General features: G+C 46.9%; 1 protein-coding gene across 8 annotated transcripts in view; it reads right to left on the reverse strand.

Moving 5' to 3' along the window:
• ZFAT (zinc finger and AT-hook domain containing) overlaps positions 1-20,181 on the reverse strand; it is a 191,411-nt gene that overhangs the window by 29,047 nt on the left and 142,183 nt on the right. For all 8 annotated transcript variants that reach the window (XM_077847339.1, XM_077847343.1, XM_077847341.1 and 5 more), the window contains 3 exons: positions 16,328-16,466; positions 7,547-7,665; positions 827-953 (listed from right to left, as the gene is read on the reverse strand). In XM_077847339.1, coding sequence (XP_077703465.1) covers positions 827-953; positions 7,547-7,665; positions 16,328-16,466 — 385 coding nt within the window. The remainder of the gene's footprint in view (positions 1-826; positions 954-7,546; positions 7,666-16,327; positions 16,467-20,181) is intronic.

Below are 20,181 nucleotides of genomic sequence, written 5' to 3' on the forward strand. Positions count from 1 at the left end.
CCTTCCTCTGAACACAAACCGGGCTGTGGTCGCACATTACCTTGGGCTCCTCCTACGTACTGAAAAGGATGCTAAGAAAACATCTGTTATAAAGCCCGAATCACTGCTGGGGTGGCACAGTGGTTTGCTTTTAAAATTGATCTAATGGGCACTGAGGGGGGCACTTGATGGGATGAGCACTGGGTGTTATTCTGTATGTTGGCAAATTGAACACCAATAAATGAAATGGTAAAATAAAAATAAATAAAAATAAATAAAATCGATCTAACATTTGAAAACGATGACAACTGATATAGAATCTGCTTTGGGGCTTTTCAGGAGACTGGGACGCAGGCAATGCTGGGCTCGAGGCTCCGCAGGGTGGCACGGGCAAGGCGAGCAGCTGCGTTCTCACCCTGGGCCTTGGCAGCACCGTCTGTGGAGCAGGAACAAGTGCCCTGCAAGAGATGCCCACAGGGAAGCCAGGGATGGGGACAGAAACGCAGATGACAGGACCAGCTCCAGCACTCTGCTGAGCACTTCCAGCAAAGCACCTCCTACACCTGTGACGAGTGGGAAGCCTTCCCTTCAGAACATGTGGAGACCTGGCCACACTGCTGCAAAGCTCTGCTCTGCTGAGCCTCCTGGGCCTCTGTCAGGAGGTGGAGGCCTCCTCGCCTGACCGTGACACCTTCTGCGGTCCAAATGCTAGGTCAGGGATGCTGATGGAGCCTAACTCAGGGACCATCACTCATTCACAAATTTATTCATTCAGCATGCCTCCTAAAGACCAGCTGCAAGGGCACTGGAAGGTGTCAGAGGGGACAGAGCGTGTTCTCTCTCTCACCACTCTCCGAAGTGTATCTCAGGTCCTGGAGCGCGGCCACGGCTGCCTGTGTCCCCTGAACGTCCTCTTCGGCTTCTGTGATGTGCACATACTGGGTGGAGGGCTCCTCGGGGGTTTCTGTTGCTGGCTAAACAAAAACAGATCATCTGAGTGATCTTCTAGAAGACCACCTGTTACCCGCAAGTCCCAGGATAATGGATCGAGATGAAGGAAATGCACACAAGCAACCCCTTTGCAACACCTCATTTACCTGGCATCCCTCAGAAATCAGCTGCTCCAATCAAAACACGCTTTCCAAAAAGGAAACTTCTCTTTGCAAATAGCAAGACTTTTAAATCAGCTTTGGTAGAAAGCTTCCTGCCACACATTCTTGCCCCAGAGAAGAGAGTGTGCTGTTCATAATTAGAGATTAGACATGTGCAGAGATTCTTGTATGTGCTCTTCTAATGGCTGCTGTCTCCTCCCACCGGGGCCAGCACTGTCCTAATCTTCCCTGGGTCTGGGGTCTCGTGCCATCAGGCCGGCAGAGCTGCAGGTGGAACAGAGTGTGACAGGCAACTACATGGCATATGTAAGGCTGGCACCACATGTCCTGCCACCGGGCAACAGCTCAGTAAACCTTGGCTACCCCAGCCATTCCTATTTTTATACGAGGGATATGATTAACAACAGAGCTGCAAAATCAGGAGTTGTGAGGGTAGGAGGGGCTGAAGCGACATTCACAGGTGCCTCAAGGAGAGAAGACGTGGGACAGAACTCAGCTCGTCACAAGAAACCAGCATTAATCATGCCCTCTTTCTGGAAGGGACAGGGAGTGCAGGTGAGCGCAAAGGCAGGAAACAAGAACGTCATCAATAAAGAAGGAGGACTTTACTCAAAATTTATAGGAGTCGAAATTATGCTCCATAAGCACTTATTGGTAACAGACAAAGTTCAATATGCCATGGGATTCTTTTACAGCCAAGGGGCCAAATGCATTTCAAGATTCCTAGCCTGACACATAGTGGACACCTAATAAACATGTGATAAATGTATAAACGGACAAAAAAAAAAAAAAAACTCTCTTCCTTTTAAGTACCATTAAGCCACAGACTGCCTAACACTGATTAGACCCAAGGAAGTCTTAGCCTGTGAGAAACCCCATGTACACAGAACCGCTTCTCTTTCTTGCCGGGGGAACTGTGCGTCATAATCACATATGGGAAGTATGGGCTTTGCAAGGCATTCTGGGGAGCCGAACGACAGCCCAAACTGGTGGAATGGGCAGCTTGTCATCCCACAGGTAACCAACCGCCTGAGCCCAGCTTCTTGACTACTCCACCATATTGCTTCTGGAATCAAGTTCATGGTTTTGTGTCAATTATTTTCCCTGGGTTTGAAGCTCTCCTTGACATGTTGGGATCTGCAAGAAGCAAGGCCTGCAGAGCAGAGGGGTGTTACCACACACATCCTTACAAAAGCACCAACTGCTGGAGAGATGTGGGGTGTTAAGTCAAGAACTGGCATTCCAAAGCATGTTTGTTAACAGAGAGCAAATCTTTGCAGCCTGAACTTGAAACAGAGGACTACAGGTTTTCCCTTAGATGCGGATGGGATGAGACACACACACCACCACCGCCACCAATAATCATAGTTGCTGCCAAATTCTGGGGGTCCTGGGGGCCTACCAGGGACTAGATATTGATCTCAGCAGTTTGTGTATTGTGTCTCTTGGGTATCATGAGCCTCACTCTATGGATAAGAGCACTGAGGCCACAGAGGTTAAATAATGGTTCCAGGGCAAGCCACTTATATGGGACAGCACCAGGACTCCAAGTCTATCAAACTCCAGTGTACATAACCCTACGTTTTCTTATAGAAAAATTCAAACACACAAAACAACAGGGGGATGAACCCTCCATGTACACATCACCCAACTTCAATAATTATCAATCCACGACCGGTCTTATTTCCCCTCTGCTCCCATACACACTCCACGCCCTGCCCTTGGAATATTTTGAAGCAAACGCAGAAGGTATAGCATTTTATCTATAAACATTTTAGACGGTATCTCCAAAAGATAAAGCTCTTTCAAAACACAAGCACAATACTACCATGACATCAAACAATGAACAGGAAGTCCTTAATGTGGCCACACATCCAGGCCATGTCCTTGTCTCTCCAAGATCTTATTTCCCACAATTGACTCTTCAAACCAAATTTAAGTCACTGAATCCATGTATGAGAACTGACTGACATCTCATACAACTATTATTTATGGGTTCTCTCTCTGTTCTGCCTTTTCCCCCACTTATTTTTCTGCTCTGTTGGGAAAGTGGGCTGTTTTTCTGCAGAGGTTCCAATAGTCTGGACTTTGCCGATGGCACCACCATGCAATCACTGAATGTGCTGTTACGTCCACTGTGTTTCCTGCAAGTTGGTAGATGCAGAAGCTCAACCAGATACTGGTTCCCTTTATGGCAGGAACTCTTCACGGGCTAGATGGTCTACTTCCAGCAGGCGACACGTGATGTCGGCAGGTAAGGGATGGGCACTGCTGGACCTGTGACACCATGAGAGGCCTGCAAAATGGCAATACTGTCCATCTTCATTGGTCGGCCAGAAAGCGACTATAAATAGAAGCTTCTCCTCATTGAACATTTCATTATACTGAGGTATAGTTTGTTTAGAAAAGGTTGGCGTAACTATTTGACTCTTGGACTTTATTTACCAAAACAGAGTAATGTCCTACCAAGGTAACTGAGTTTCCTCTCTGGTGTCAGTATAAACCCATGGACTGAAATATCCCTGGTGTGCTTCACTGTAATTACTACCCACTAGCCACAGCCTCAGAACTACAGCACCAACCCTTTCGCCAACAGCATAGTAACTGAAGACAGGATGTATCTTTGCAGTTCGTTTTGCCCTTAGCTTACACCCCACTAGGGAGGACAGTCCTCTGTGTAGCTAAACCATCGTTTTGATATACAGTTAGAATCATTTATTTTGCTTTCCTCTCAACTTTTTGGTCTTGCATTTTTTTAAACTTCAATTTTTCTAGTATGATATAAGATATACCCGTGGTTTCAGAGTCAAATCTGCACAATGATGTGCTAAGAGAAATCTGGCTTATTTCTTTATCCCCTCCGTCCTGGTGTGTTCCTACGTCTCCACATAAAATGCTCCCCTTACTTTTTTTTTTTTATGACTATTTTATTTTGAAAGATTTTTTGATTTAAGGAAGAGTTGCAAAGATAAAACGGAGAGTTCCTATACACCCTTCACCCAGCTTCCCCCCATGGTAACATCTGATGTGACCAGAGTACAATTATCAAAGCTTAGAAGTAACACTGAAACGATGTATTAACCACAGACTTTACCCAGCTTTCTCCCCGGTGTCCCTTTTCCATCCCAGGACCCAGGGCCAGCCAGACACAGTGCACTAGGCCACCAAGTTTCTATGGTCCCCTCCAAGGAGGGACAGCTCCTCAGGCTTTCCTGGTTTTTCGTAAGCAGGACAGTCTTGAGTAGTTCTGGTCAGATCAACACATCATTTATACACATCTGACGACTTCTCGTGATTAGACGGAGGTTGAGGCTTTTTCAAAGAATACCATGGGGAACAGGCCCTTCTCATCATGTCCAGGGCACATGAGGTCACCGTGACTTATCACTGAGGACGCTAACCTCCGCTCACATGCTTAGCATGGGGACCACTAGGTGCCTCCACTGTACAGTTACTACTTTCCCTCTGCAATCTAGTAAGTATGTCGGGGGGGGGGGGTAGATTTCTGAGGTTATGTAAATATTCTGTTTTTCCTTACATTCGTCTACTGATTTCAGTGCAGGGTGATGGATTTGCCTGCAGCGATGATTACTGTGGTGTTCTAATGCTAATTCTCTATTTCTCTCATTCCTCCCACGTGTATTCATCAGAACTCTTCCAGGCGGAAGAACTGTTCCTCACTATTTGTTTCTATCAGTACAGACTCACAGACAGTTATTTTATTCTTTGAGTTGCAGTGTAACACCATCATCATTTATTTTGTTATTTAAAATGTTCCCTGGGCAGCCCGGGTGGCTCAGCCGTTTAACGCCGCCTTCAGCCCAGGGCCTGATCCTGGAGACCTGGGATCGAGTCCCATCTCGGGCTCCCTGCATGAAGCCTGCTTCTCCCTCTGCCTGTGTCTCTGCCTGTGTGTGTGTGTGTGTGTGTGTGTGTGTGTGTGTGTGTCTCATGAATAAATAAATACAATCTTTAAATAAATAAATGAATGAATGAATGAATGAATGTTCCAGGTCTGGCCATTGGGAACTCTTTGGGTTATTTCCTGTGTCCTTCTGATATGCCTCCATCTTTTCTGGGGGGTGGGGGTGGGGAGGACAAGCATGCTCTTACTTTCTAGGACCACAAGATACCCTAGGGATCATCTTACATATTTTCTGCCACAGCCCTGGAACCAACCACTTTTCAAAGGACCCTCGTTCCTTTGATTAGAGCATTTCCTATTAGGAATCGAGATGTGGGTACCAGGTGTGTGCACTGCCACTGAGTGTCACCACTTCTGGGCTTTCTCAGCACAAAAGGCTAAGACACACATGTATGCGGACTGTGTACGGGCACACGTCTCGAATTAACACACATGCCACCTATTTCTCTATCTAGACCTGTAACATGTAATAGGGCTGCCATAAATAATGTTGTGCAGACTCCTTTTCTCATTTTGTCAGGGTTACCTCAGGGTACTTTTCTAGTGGTGGGATTGTTCAGTTAATGGATAAAGAAACGCACAAGAAATTCTAATAGATATTGCTAAATTCCCCTTCAGAGAAGAAGTAACATTCTGTATTCCCACCCCCAATGCATGAGAGTGTATTTCTCCCTCAGCCTCTCTGACAGAGAGGATGTCAAATTTTGGATTCTAATGGGAAAGAAACTCTTGCTCTCCCTAGTTTCCATTCACATGTGCTACGAGTCAGATTGATCATGTTCTCAGATATTCAAAGTCATCTGCATTTCTTTGTCTACGACTCTTTCTTATTTCTTGCCCCTTTTCATCCTGGGTTGTTGATCACTATTTTTACAAGACTTTTGTAACGTCAACAGACTCATCCTTCTTCTAAGGTATGACCATAAGTATTTTTGTCTTTAGTTTCTTTAACTTGTTCATGAGTTCTTTTCCATTAAGACTTTTAACATTTTTTTTTTCTTGTAGTCAATTGTTCTCAATCTTTCTCCTTTACTGAATCTGGATTCTCAGTCCTAGTTAGGCAAGCTCTCCACACTCCATTTTATAAATGAATTCATTCACTCGGATTTTTCTTCCAGTATTACTGAAATGTCACCGTTTTTACATTTAAATCCCTGAGCTTTTCTGCTCTTGCCTCTCTCTATATATACAAGCTATTTGTTATTTTATGTTTATGTTTCAACCTGATGCTTATCACGCTAGCAGTTTTTCATTGCTTCTTTTGGATTTTCCAAAAATAGAATCCTGCCATCTTCAGAGAGATACCTTATTTCTTCCCTTCCAATTCTTAATGTCACTATTTACTCTGCCTTGTCTGACACACTGGCTGACGCCTCCCAAGCGATGTTCAAGAGCAGAGCTCCTGGGGCAACCTCATCTTGCTGCTGATCAACAAGTTACCCTCCGGGGTTCCGTCACCAAGTAAGATGCTGGTGGGGCCGAGACGCAGGGATGTGTTTTTCTACCTTAAGGACATATTCATCCAGCTGTACTTTACTGACTGTGTTTGATCAGCAGACACTTAAATATGTCAAGTGCTTTTTTCTGAACGTGTGAAGATAATCACTTCATTTTTTTCCCCAGTTCTACGATGATAGATTATACTAAAATATTCCCTCCCACTGAACTGCATTCTGGAATTATCCTCACACTGTCATGATGTTTTACTTTTTCCACGTGCTGTTGGATTTTTTTCAAAGCCCTGACTCTTAATCACCGTATGCTCTGATGCTTCAGAAAGTCCTCGGATAAGAGGTTCTCATTTGGGGATGATTTGGACTCCCAGAGACATCAGCAATGTCCATGACATTTTCGGTTGTCGCAACTGGAGATGCCACTGGCAGCTGAGGGGTGGAGGTCAATGATGCTACTAAACATCCTAAACATCACTAAAAATGCACAGAATAATGCCTACAACAAACAATTATCATGTCGAACACTGTAATGTCAGCAATGCTGAGTCTGGGAAACCCCGCCTGCAGTTAGTCCATGGTGGTGACGCTTGATACCTGAAAAGATAGACGGCTACCGGCTTTGATCACATCGAGTGTTTCCAGACAAGGGACTGGTTCTAACACCCAAGGGTAAAACAGACAGAAGGTGGGAACCTGTGCCTTCAGCAGGATAGGAGGGCCTAGAACCAGAAGATGGAACCCCTCCTAGTCTGCCTGGCGAGGACTCACAACATACTCATTGCCTGGCATCCTTCCCTCAGAGGCAAAAGTTGAAACTCTGGGCTGGGGAATCACAGAAGTGACAACGCTGGTGAGACCAATACAGACATTCTCAATTTGACTCAAGGTAGGAATTGGCAGGCATGGTCCTGGTCTCATCTCTCAGACAGGAGATAGGCTTTGAAAAGACTTCCTAGCTTCCGGACCAGAAAACCCAAGCCTCTGGGGAACCACTGTCTGTGTCCTGGACCTGGACCCACCTGGTCTGTCATTTGTACCTGGAAATGTCAAGATCAATACCATATTCAAAAAGTTACCTCCCATTTGGGATCGCCTTCATTCTCCACCAACTTCAGGCCATGCTTGTTCTTCAAGTGTCTGTTGAACTCCCACTTGGTGCCGTATACAAAGCTGCACACGGGACACTTCAAACCACCTGAGGGCACAGAGGGAAAAGGAGACTACATGGCACATAAATCGATAAAAATAAATAAAGACACAAACTAAATCCCACCTCTCACATCCCTCCAATGGCTTCCCATCAGACCCAGAATAAACTCCCAGCTCCTTGCTGTGGTTTGCATGACCTTACTGTCACCCCTGTGACCCTGTCTCCCCCCCAACACCTTTCTGAGACCAATACAGACATTCTCAATTTGACTCAAGGTAGGAATTGGCAGGCATGGTCCTGGTCTCAGGACTCCTTTCTCCGCCTCTGGCACTGACCACACTCATCCCCTTCTCTGCACGCTGGGCGCTGCAGGGGATCCTGCTGGCAGCCTTTCTGCTGCCTGAGTCTCATCTCTGTCAGAGCTGCTGTGCTCTCCTGCGACCTCCTGGGGGGTCTGAGATTTATTTCTCACTCACTGGGGCACGAAGGAGGGAGGAGAGGAATTCTGTGCTGATGATGAGGCTGTCTCGACAAACTGGATAATAAACAGGCAAATTTCATGGGGATGCACAACAAGTATGGAAGTGTGATGTGTGTGATCTCCTGAATCAGTTTCAAGTCGGCACACTGCTCTGTAGTTGGGGTTTCCTGTCACCCGAGGTGCTGAGTGGCTCCCCAAACAGTTATGAGCAAAAAAGGAAGCCGATCCAGAAGGCCAGCAGTACATCCCCGTGCACCTTCTGCTTACTGCTTTACAGCCTCCCCATGCTGGGAGGGTGCAGGAGAGTAGCACGCAGGTCCAGAGACAGGGGACGGAATTGTGAACTTCCAGAGCATTCCGCAGTGGAGGCAGCTCAAACAGATGCTTATTTTCTGAAACTTACACACTCTGAGCTCTTTTTTTAAGCCAAACCAAATGGGCTTCTTCTTTCCCACCTAGATGATAATTAAACTTAGTTTTTAGCTTCCCTTGTTATCACTTATCCATCATCTAAAACGTATTTTCCTATGATCATCTTTTAAAACTCTCTAAGGTGTGAGAACCTCTGCCTTCTCCTTTGGTTCAACTGACGTAGCTCCTCCTATAAAGACTAAAAAGAGGCAGCAAACAAAAGCGACCTAAATGAAATTAAACACTCCTTCTGGGGCACTCTTTAACGGAAACTAATTTAGGGAGGAAAACATCCTTATATTATGTTTAAATTAAAACTAATATGATAATGCCCCACATTAATTAAAACTTCAACCTTTGCCACATTGCCTTTAATTAAGGAACACCACTTTGGAAATATGTAGTCGAGACTAAATGCAGAAATATGCCACTTAATTGACATCAAAGCTGAGAGAAATTAATTTCTAGTTCAATTCATCACATTCTTAGGCAATGAACAATAAAGGTCATGGGAAGACTTGGTGCACTTACTTGCAGCACTGATATTATAAAGTACACACCATAAAAACCACAAACCCCCAAATCAGTTTCCTCAGAAGGCATGATGAACCAGGCAAAAACAAAGAACTTTAGGAACAATTTTAAAAATCGATTATGGCACCTTTTGGTCTTTTTGGAACGCAATGTGTTCTGGAAGAATTTTAGGCATTAAAATATCTTTGCCCCTTTGTGGTGGTGACCTTATTAAAAATTAAATTTCATTTCCAATACCGGTAAGTCCTGGAGTGACATAGAACACTGGGTTGGGCAATCAGATACCTGAATCTGGCACTTGCTCATGTGACCCAGGAGCCATTTCCTAAAACTCTAAAGTCTGTTTTCTCTGAAGTGAAATGTTAAAGCTTGTGTCTTTAAAAAAAGGCACTCTCCAGGGGCACCTGGGTGATTCAGTTGGTTAAGCATCTTCCCTTGGTTCACATCATAATCCCAGGGTCCTGAGATCAAGCCCTACATTGGGTTCCCTGCTCAGTGGGGAGCCTGTTTCTCCCCTCTCCCTCTGCTGTTCCCCTTGTCTGTCCTCTCTCTGTCAAATAAATAAGTAAAATCTTAAAAAAAGGAGGAGGGCACTCCAGTAGGCAGAATAATGGACCCCCAAAGATATTCACATCATGGAGAAGAGGGAACCTCATGCACTATTGATGGGAATGTAAACTGGTGCAGCCACTATGGAAACTGGTACGGAGGTTCCTCAAAAAATTAAAATTACACCCGTCATATGATATAGCCATCAGCCCTGTTGGGTTGACATCGAATGAAAATGAAAAAACAGAATTCCAAAGCAGTATCTGTACTCCTATGTTCATTGCAGTGTGATTCACAACCGCAATGATAGGGAAACAACCTAAGTGTCTACCAATAGATGAATGGATAAAGAAGAGACGTGGTGTGTGTACACACACAGGAATATTAGTGAACCACAAGAAGGAAGGAAATCCTGCCATTTTCAACAACATGGATGGAACTAGATGGCATTATGCTAAGTGAAGTAAGTCAGGCAGAGAAGACAAGTAAGTGCATGGTATCTCTTATATGGGAAATCCAAAAAAAAAAAAAAAAAAATGTCAAACTCCTAGAAACAGAGTAGACAAATGGTTGCCAGGAGCTGGGGGACAGGAAACAGGGAGAGTTTGTAAAGAATACACACTTGTGGTTATAGAATGAATATGGTTGGAGGGTCTAACGGGAAACATGGTGACAATCACTGATAATTGAAGTTTGCTAGGAGAGTAGAACTTAAACGTTCTCAACAACAGTGAAAGGATTAACCTGTGAGGTGACAATGTGTTAGCTGATGAGAGGAGGAGAATCCTAAAGATCTTACAGCTTTGTGAATGATGCCTGGGTAACACCGAAAAAAAAAAAATCTGTGGAGACCTACTTGTAAAGAGACTGGGCTCTATCGTCACTGTGACCCTACATTAAATAGGTGGGGATCCTGGCCCCCAGGAGCCAGCCGTCTGGAATGGAATGTGCATGGATAAACAACAAAGACAGTATGTGAGATTTTTATTATAATGGAAAGTAAATAAACATAGAAAAAGGGGGATAAAGGATATTCACATCCTTATTCCTGCCACATGGGAGTGTTACCTCGCATGGCAAGATGGGACTTTGCAGTTGTGATTCATCGAGGATCCTGAGACGGGGAGATTATTCTGGATTATCCAGGCAGGACTAAGGTAATCACAAGGGTCCTTACAAAGAGGAGGGAGAGGGGAGGTCATGGAGTAGCAACAGGAGGAAGCCTCTACAGCCTCTGCTGGCCAGGAGGACGGGTAGGAGGGGCACCAGGCACGGTGTGTGGGCAGCCTCGGGAAGCTGGGCAAGGCAGGAGAACCCACTGTCCCTGGAGACTTCGGAAATTCAGACTTGTTAGCAAACTTGACTTTAGCCTGTGAGGCCTACCTTGGACGTCTGACCTTCAGAACCGTAAGATAATGAATTTGTGTCATTTTAAAACCACCATCAAGTCTGAGGTAATTTGTTACAGCTGCAGTGAGAGGCTAAGACAGGCACTAAACAGTAAGTGGAACAAATGGCCTCAATGATCAAAGGAAAGTGGATACAGAGCAATTGAGAGACAATACTAAGTAGGAAAATGTGGAACTGGACTTTGTGAACATTCTCACTTCTTAATTCAGTGCCTGTTCGGGACCCAAGCAGAGCCCCAACTCAGAACCAGGAAATGCACTCGGGATCGTAATCTGAATCCCTTGCAAGCAGCAGGTAGAGGGGCACGGCACGCTGTCAGACAGTATCTGAATCTCTCTCAAACCCCTGCCCTGCTTCCCAGAAGACTTCCCAGAAAAACAGTGTAAGGAAAAAGAGCAAAAGAGAAATGAAGTGTATTTTCTTATTAGTCAGGTTGGCATCCCAACCCTCAGGGAGGACCACCTGGGAAGCAAGAGCTTGGGCAAGTCTCCACCATCCTCCTGCTCCCTTCATACACTCCCCAAAATCTTGGCATCTGGCATCCTCTGGACCACAGGGAAGCACTGAAGCGGGGCAGGTCCCAGAGTTAGCCTTGGTCAGATGAGCAACTAGACCAGGAGACAAAGAAATAAGAAAAAGTCAACAGCACCCTGTGTGTGTGACCTTTTGACACAGCATCACGTGACCACCAGCAAATGCAAACCAACTGCTGCCCCAGAAGAGGACCATACTGCTTCCTCCTTTTCCTCCTCTTTAGCAAGTGCAAGCTTGAGACCAATGTCAAGGGGCGTCAGCCCAGCAGCAGTAGGAATCCAGACTCTGAATCCAGAGCTGGGTGTGGCTCGGCACCTGCTCTCACTGCCGCCTGGACTGATCATCCCTCCTCACTTTAACACAGGAACCATGATGCCGACCTCACAGGGCCTCTGTGAGAGACAAATTAACACATAACGTAACAACCAATAACATGCGTGATGACTTCACGTTACTGGCATCATCTGCCAGTAATGTATGGAATCTGGGCCCTAAGAAGAACAATTTTAAAATTCAAATGTCCCAGAATCAAATAAATGACTTTTGTGTTACCGGAAAGTTTCTGGATTTTCTTCTATGCTATTTTCCCTGAATTTGGTGTGAAAAACTAAGATATGGAAATGCATCCAAGGTGCACCCGTGCACACATTTACATTTTTCCCATGTAGTAGTGCAGAACAACGCCAAGATTTTAGCAGATGCCACAAATGAAGGCTGCTCCTCTCACTGCTTCCCATCCCGACCACTACCCCTGCCTCAAGGGCCCTCTAACAGTGGGGCCTGGGAGAAGGGTCAGCACTAAGGAGAAGCTGCGAATTCTCCTCCTGTGAGCAAAGTGGGGACTGTTGGGAGGAACGCACATGTCCTGTTAGAGTCAGAATATGGAGCCTTGGAGGAGCTCCCCAGGCCTCGTCCCTAGCCCACACAGTACAAGTGATAAATGCCACCATATCCCAGTGTCCCGCACAATGCTGGGCACACGAGGAGCTCAAGAGATACACGGTGAAGAGGAAACGTGGGAATACATTGATGGTAAATTTGGGTCATTTATGAAGTGCTACGTGTTGGGCACAATCTGGGACCCTAGAGAATCATAACTAATCTCCAGAGCTGTTGGGCAAGTGTGAGCCCCTCCTCTTTGAAGATGTGTAACACCAACGTTCAGAGAAGTTAAGTAAGTCATCCCAGGGCCACTGTGCTGAGACATCCCGGCACCAGGTCCATCTGACTCCTGTCTGTGTGCTCACGCCAATAATCTGGAGTGACTTGCAGGACCACTTTGAGGTCACTGGAAAATGAGCAGCCTGTGAAGTCCCATCTCTATCCTGCTGTGAGCTCAGGAACGAGCTAATGATTTGTGAGGCTTAGCGCCAAAGGATCTCATGCCTCTCAACCTGTGATCTAGGGAACCGGCTCTTGAGCTAGCTTAATCAGGCATATTTCAAGAGGAAAAATGGGCAGGCCCGCTGCAGCAATCCGACATGAAAATGTGTGTTTGTGCGGGAAAATGTCTCCAATCCATATTAATGAACAAGTAAGTAATGGGCTAAGAAAATTAGCAAGAGATTGTCTAATCTGCCTTCAAATGATCAGAAGGACATCAAATATACACAGGGAATAAAACATTTACATAGCATTCAGCACACGTCTAATTACCAAAAAGCACCAGAGTTCTCAGAGAACTGGTGCATCCGGAAGGGGCCCAGCAGACACATTGCTGACAGCGTCACCCCAGAGCCCTGAGGACCAGAGGTGGGCTGGAGCTGGCTTTAACCTGCTCACAAGCTGGCTGTGTACACCGCTTCCAGTCCCCAGCACACTAGTAGCTGAAAACTGGCCACAGGAGAGAGATGCACACACAGACATTGGCAAATGCTGCCAATCATGTTCCCCTCTCCCTGGCCCTGGGAGGTCAACATTTACAAACACTTCCAGCGGGTGCCCTGAGCAGCTGCCATCCCAGGAGGTTTCTGAAGTCCACTGAAAATAACCCGAACTCCATGGAGACCACCAGGGTACCTTCCCCCAGAAACTGACAAGGAACAGAAACATCTCGGCCCTTTAGGCCCCCTTCCCTACTTCCTGCACGCCCCTTCCCTACGCAGACATCCCTCCCATATCCCTGAGCGCTGAGGACAGGAGAACCTCTGTCCACAACTGATGGCTCTGCCTGTGTCCTGGCACGATGCCACTTACACACGGTTGATGGACAAGGAGCCCGTGCACTCGGTGTAGGGAAGCTGTAGCAGCATTTGTGGACAAGACCTACATTTCGTTCATGGCTTGTTATTATGTTATTCTAACACATATTCCTCTATATCAAACCAGAAATTATAAATTTCCATGAAGAAATTTTTTGATGAGTGAGTAGAAGAGAAACTCAAAACCAACGGTGGGGGGCAGGGGGGAATCACTTGAAATTAATCAAATGAAAGAAATCCACTGGCTCCCGAGGACCCAGCATTCCAAACACAGGGACTGTATCCATCTCATTTTTTTTGCCTCCATCCTCCTTCCTTCTCCCAGACAGAGGACCAGTGTGAGCTTCGTACTGTTGGGATTGCTGAGCTGTGTTCACACCCAACCAGCTACCTGATTTCAGACACTGTTCTCTCACCACAACACGATGGCGCAAGGTCTCTTATGAGCCAAGAGACATGTTGCTTCCTTACTCAATATGTCCCTTGGAGGGGGCTCTGGAACTATATACAGGTGTGTATACACACACACACACACACACACACACACACACAGAAGAAAGATTAGAAATACCCCTGCAGAGAGGAAAGTTGAAAGCCAGGCCCTGCCAGGGAATTCCAGCTGATGACCGTCTTAGGAGGCTAAAAGAAAACAGGGCAGGCAACAGTTCGGCACCAGCACATTCTCTGCGAGGCAATGATGAAAGTTTGCAAGCGGAGAGCAGTGATAAGACCATCCATCAGCCCCACATCTGTCCCAACAGCCACAGTAGAGGTCTATTTCCTGCCAATCCAACCCGACAGTGTGAAGAATGTTAAAAGGAATGTCTAGGCTGCTTCTCCAGCAATCTACTGTGACTCTAAGGCAATCCATTCTCTCCTCTGTGGTTCCTGATGGGGGTCATCAAAGATGATGCAATGGCTCTAGAGATCTTAGATGTTTTCAGGAGGGCAAAAAAAAGAAAAAAAAGAATGAAAAAGTTTTGAGTGCCACTCGGTGGTCTCTCCTTTGACCCCGTCTGCCATCACGTGAGGTGACGGCTAGCAGCTCTGTTCTTAGGTGAGGGCCCTGAGCTGGAGAGGCTGTGGAACTTGCCCAAATACACAGCTAAAGGAGGGGGGCACGTGAGGCCCCCACGGCACCATCCTGGTCTGCAGCTCCACAAAACGGTCATTAAAACACAAGGCACACGCCCCCTTGCTACCCCAGAGGAATGGCTCTAAAATCACCAAGTTTTTAGGCTGTTACCTGTTTCCATACATCAGCCCTGTCCCCCAAAGTGCAGAAGGATTCAATCAATTCATTTGTTTTATATTAAGATGCATTTCATGGCGATTCCAACGAGCAGAGCCTCGTGTTCCACCAGGAAACTCAGAGCACCAGCAGCTGCTGCAGAGTAACCGGCCCACATCCATGCTTAGTGGGGGCAGATTTCTAAAACCGTCTTTGGTTTCAAAGAGTCACAGCACTCAGGAAGTAGTAAAAACTGCTGTACTGTATGTGGCTATCGTTTTTTTAGTGAAACGTAGATATAAATACAACGGCACTTCTCTGGCAACAGCACATGAGCTAAACCTTCTCAAATGGGAATATGTAATCATTTACTGAAAAAAGCAGCAAAAAATATCTCTCGTACATTTCAAAAATATTAGCGGCTTTCATCCATTTTTTTTTGAGAGAGAAGGGGAAGGGGCAGAGGGGGAGAGAGAGAGACTTTATTTTTAAGATTTTATTTATTTATTCATGAGAGAGAGAGAGAGAGAGGCAGAGACACAGGCAGAAGGAGAAGCAGGCTCCATGCAGGGAGCCTGATGTGGGACTGGATCCTGGGACTCCAGGATCACGCCCTGGGCCAAAGGCAGGCACTAAACCGCTGGGCCACCCAGGGATCCCCTAGAGAGAGAGACTCTTAAGCCAGCTCCACGCTCAGCACAGGCCCCGCATGGGGTTTGACCTTATGACCCTGAGATCATGACCTGAGCTGAAATCAAGGAGTCAGATGCCCAACTGACTGAGCCACCCAGGCGCCCCTCATCCATTCTCTTCAGTTTAAATGTTCTAAATGGTTTATCCTTTTCAGGATGAGTAAGTAATCTGAGCATTCTATAAATATTTTTGGATCACTGAAAGAAGCTCACCTATAAATACATTTACCGTAACATTATTTATAGTAGTTGCAATAAAAGAACACTCTGGAAACCGGGCAATGTCCAACAAGGAGCGTGGCTAACTAAAATGGGGTACTGCCACCTGGGGCTAGATCACAAAAAGCCCCGGGGAGTTATAATGAGGGAGACTGTGTGCTAAAAGAAAACAGAATGTTCATGTTAGCCACGAACTTTCACATGTGAAGGAAAGGTAGAGAGAGATGAAGAACAGAAGGCAATGCTGGACGTTGGGGGGGGGGGGGCAGTGGCAAAATCTGTGGGTAAATGATGACTTTCCATATTTCAGATGTAATGCCAATACACTGCAGTGGGGATGGGGGAGGTGGAGCCAGTGATGATGACGGAGAATTAACCAAATGCCCAGGCCTCGGGACTGGGCCACGGAAGACGTCCCAGCCCCCCCGAGGGGCACGCTGCCTACCTTGCTGGATGAGCGCGTCGGCTGCCAACTCCCCGGTGCCCACGTTGGCGTACTCCTCGTTGGGGTGCTTCCTGTTGTAGTGCCGCTTCAGAGAGCCGGATATGTTACAGGAGTAATGGCAGTGGGCACAGCGGAAAGGCTGCAGGGACAAGGCGGAGGGGTTAGGGGAGCCCCCAGGAAGCGGACGAGGCGCCACTCACCCCGAAGTCCTCCTCCACTGCTCTCCCACCCCAGGGGCGACTGACATCCCCAAAGCCTGTGATGAGCAGGCTGCCCCCTGGGGGATGCGCTCCAGAGGGGAACGGGGGGTGAATGTAACCTTGGGATGCTGAGTCCTGCCTCTGCGGGGAGCACGCAAGTGACGCACAGGGAGCACCCAAGTGACCGTGCGAGGTGCCCCCAGCGTAGGAAGGGCCTCTGCTCAGTTGGGCTACTTTCATTTCTTATGTGTCTGCTCCAGAATGTACAGTTCTTGTGCAAGAAAATATAACACAAAAGCAATACGGTAACTTCTCATTTTCCTTTTTCTTTTGCTCAAGCGAATGTCTTTCAAAGTAGCTCCCCTCACAATTAATCCCCTGAGGTGCTTGCTTCTTTAACAAAACCATTTCTTCCACAGTATTTGCCTGCAAGCACGTGCATATACACAAGCATCCACCCACTACTGCTCTCCAGTAGGGAAATCCACCTGGTAAATCTATTTCCAACCCCTTACCTGGGCAGGACAAGTACTTTCAAGGATGCAATGGGTTACGCAGCCTTGCTGCCACCACGCATTGCTTTGGGGGGCTGAGAATGAGTGGTAGGGAACAAACGTGCCTGCTGAGGCCCCTGGGGGACCCAGTGAGACCTGGCCATCAGGTGAGGGACGGATGGCCATCTGGATCACTGTCACGTCCCATGCCCTGACTCCCACTCAGGACAGCATCAGTATCCCTCCAGACCATGTGCTCTACAACTGTCCAGCAGGGTGCTACAGGAACCCCAGGGGTGCAGTCAGGGCCCATGTGGGGGAACATGAGCAGCTTGCTTGCTAGCCTGCAGCAATGGAGTGATGGAGCCGCCCACTGTGGTAGCACCTCTGGGTACAGTACAGGGGATTTGGATGGGACAACAGGAAATGCTGGCCTTCTCCAAGGTCCTGTCCTCAGGCCTGTGTGTTGTGCTGCTGTGGTTCCAAGGATCATTTTGACAGCTTGATATATATCCAGTTGTGACCTCTCCCAAACCACTAATAGGAATTTTCAACTATCTTCCAGGTACCTCTACAGGGATGCTCTGTAGGCACCTTGAGATACATGTACACAATTTCAGACTCACTATTTTCCTGCAAAATCAGTTCATGACCCAAAGGCAGGAAACCTGAAACATCGTCCTAGACTTCTCCTCTTACTATTCAACTAATTAGTGAGTCGCGTCCAGGCTTCCTCAGAAACCTCTCCAGAATTCACCTGGCTCCCTCTTTGTCACACCAACACACAGAAAGGTGCCAGTCTGGCCTATAAAGGAAATGACATTACTCCCAGGAGGGCTGTTCTCAGACAGACACAAGGAAGTCAATCCTGTGAGAAGGCCTGAAACGTTCCCCACAGACTCCACCGTACACAGGCCACCCTCTGGTCACGGGACGCTCTGTGACACGCTACATGTGCTACACGTGGCCCTCCGTGTAAGAGAACCCTGTGGCTCAGCCCACAAGGATTTATTAAACAAGAGGACTTGGAACAAAGGCAAAAATTAACTGGGCTCTCTCATCTATGTACTGAGCAGGGAACAAGAGGTCATATGTGATTATTTGCAAAGTCAAAATAGAAGCTAAAACATTTTCAAGTGCTTTTGTCTCCTAATTAGGCAAATATTATGAAATTATTTTTGGAACATTACCATTTACAAAGGAAACCAAAAAGGACCACTGAAAATGCTCCAATGCCAGCACTGAGTAGTCGGTGGGCATGACAGGCGGGGGGGGGGAGGGGCAACCACAGTGAGACATGGTCCTCTACAGCCAATCTCATCTTCCCTGGGACCGCGCAGATTAACGGCCTCCTGAGAAGTTTCAACTCTTGTATTCCCATTCCTGCTCCTCGGGAGAATTGCTAATGATGAGAAAAACTGCTAAAACGTGAGATGGACAAAAAAAAAAAAAATGTGCAAGTGAGTCCAACTGTGACAGACTGACCACCCGTTTCTACCCAAATCTTCAATTCTTAAAGCTGGAAGAGACATTTCCAAAGATTGCCCAATCTTCACTTCATGAGGACACATTCTCCTACAGCCTTGGACAGCCCGTGATCATAGCCTTCGGTAGATGCAGGGGGGTCACAGCAGCACCCCCTCCAACCCCTGCTCCCTATAACCAGGGTTCAGAGAGACACACCACTCTGCCTCGGGCTCAGTGTGATCTCTCGGAGAAATCTCTGACCACCGAGCTTGTTTAGGATCTTCTCCCTGTAACTAACTGTGCTCACCGAGCCACATGTGGGCCTTTCCAACAAAACAAGCTCAGACCTGTGAGGAAGTGCCGCCACCTTTGAGCAGAGAATTCTGCTGGGGCCGTCGCAGGGATGGGGACAGAGGCAAAGGAGAGAGCAGATGCCATTTCTACGCCACTGGCCAAAGTCTGGCTGCATTATTGATATTACCAAGTCTTGAGATGCATTTATGAAGCATGCACCTACTACCATCCTACTGCCAGAACAGTGCTCTCACCCTGGGCATACAGTGATGAATGAGAGAGAGAAAGAGAGAGAGAGAGAGAGAGAGAGAGAGATCTGTGATTCTCTGAATCCACACAAGTTTGGGGGCACAGATGTCAACTGCAGAGATGCGATGCTATCTAGGCAAACTAAATCAGAAACCTTGTCAGATGCTTGCAGATAGCAAATGACCTTAGATCTTCAAAGAGAAGTTACTTATTGAGAGTTTTCAGGTCAGAATCTGCCCAAAAGTCAGGAGGAAGATACAAGCAGCTACAAGAGCAGAGTTCACATGAAACAAAACATCCCAAGTTCTTACCGTGGCCAAAAAATAAAATGAATCACCTACGAGGCACGCCTGCTTTTCAGTGTTACCCTGGAGTTCTTAAGAAATGCAATCAAACATGATATTTATGACTGTTTTAGTTAACATACGCTGAGGGGGACAGAGGCCAGGTGGTTCTCAGGTGTTTTATGTGGAATAACTCCTGTACATCTCACAACTACCTACTATGATACATATGAATGTTATCTCCATCTTACAGATGAGGAGACTGTGGTGCACAGCGGTTAAAGAAGTCACCAAGAGTGTCACAGTTTCCCAGCCTCACTGGTTGGCTGGCACTGGATTTTGGGATCCAGGCCCAGTCAGCAATAAAGAGATGATCTGATCTCCTGTTTGCCAATATTTCCTAAACAACTATCTTCCCCGGGTGCTCCATCAGGAGAGGCACAGCATGGTATTCTTGGATTTCCTGGACATAATGCAGCCCAGCTCTAACCACCAGCCCAGATCTAACCACCAGCTTCTAAAACTGAGAGGCACCACGGTGGGCTGGGAGAAATGTGGCCAGTTCCTGGGCAGGGAATGCTGGGGCTTGAGAAGACAGCGGGAGACAGCCAGCCACCACATCACCGTGGGACATGCCAGCAAGGTGGCTTTAGGAGACACGTGTCTCCACTGGGTGTCTTCACACTTAGAATTACTACCCTGCAAGTTATGGAGGGTGTTGACCCCACCATTAATCAGTGGGGACGCAGCAGCCAAGTCATCAAAACCCCTTGCTTTTGATTCCACATCTGTGAAATGGGAAAACAAACTTCCCTTGCCTACCTGACAGTTTAAATGAGATGCCAAGAAAGAGAGTACAAGTCTGT

The sequence above is a fragment of the Canis aureus genome, chromosome 14 (assembly GCF_053574225.1).
Source record: "Canis aureus isolate CA01 chromosome 14, VMU_Caureus_v.1.0, whole genome shotgun sequence".
Lineage (NCBI taxonomy): Eukaryota > Metazoa > Chordata > Mammalia > Carnivora > Canidae > Canis > Canis aureus.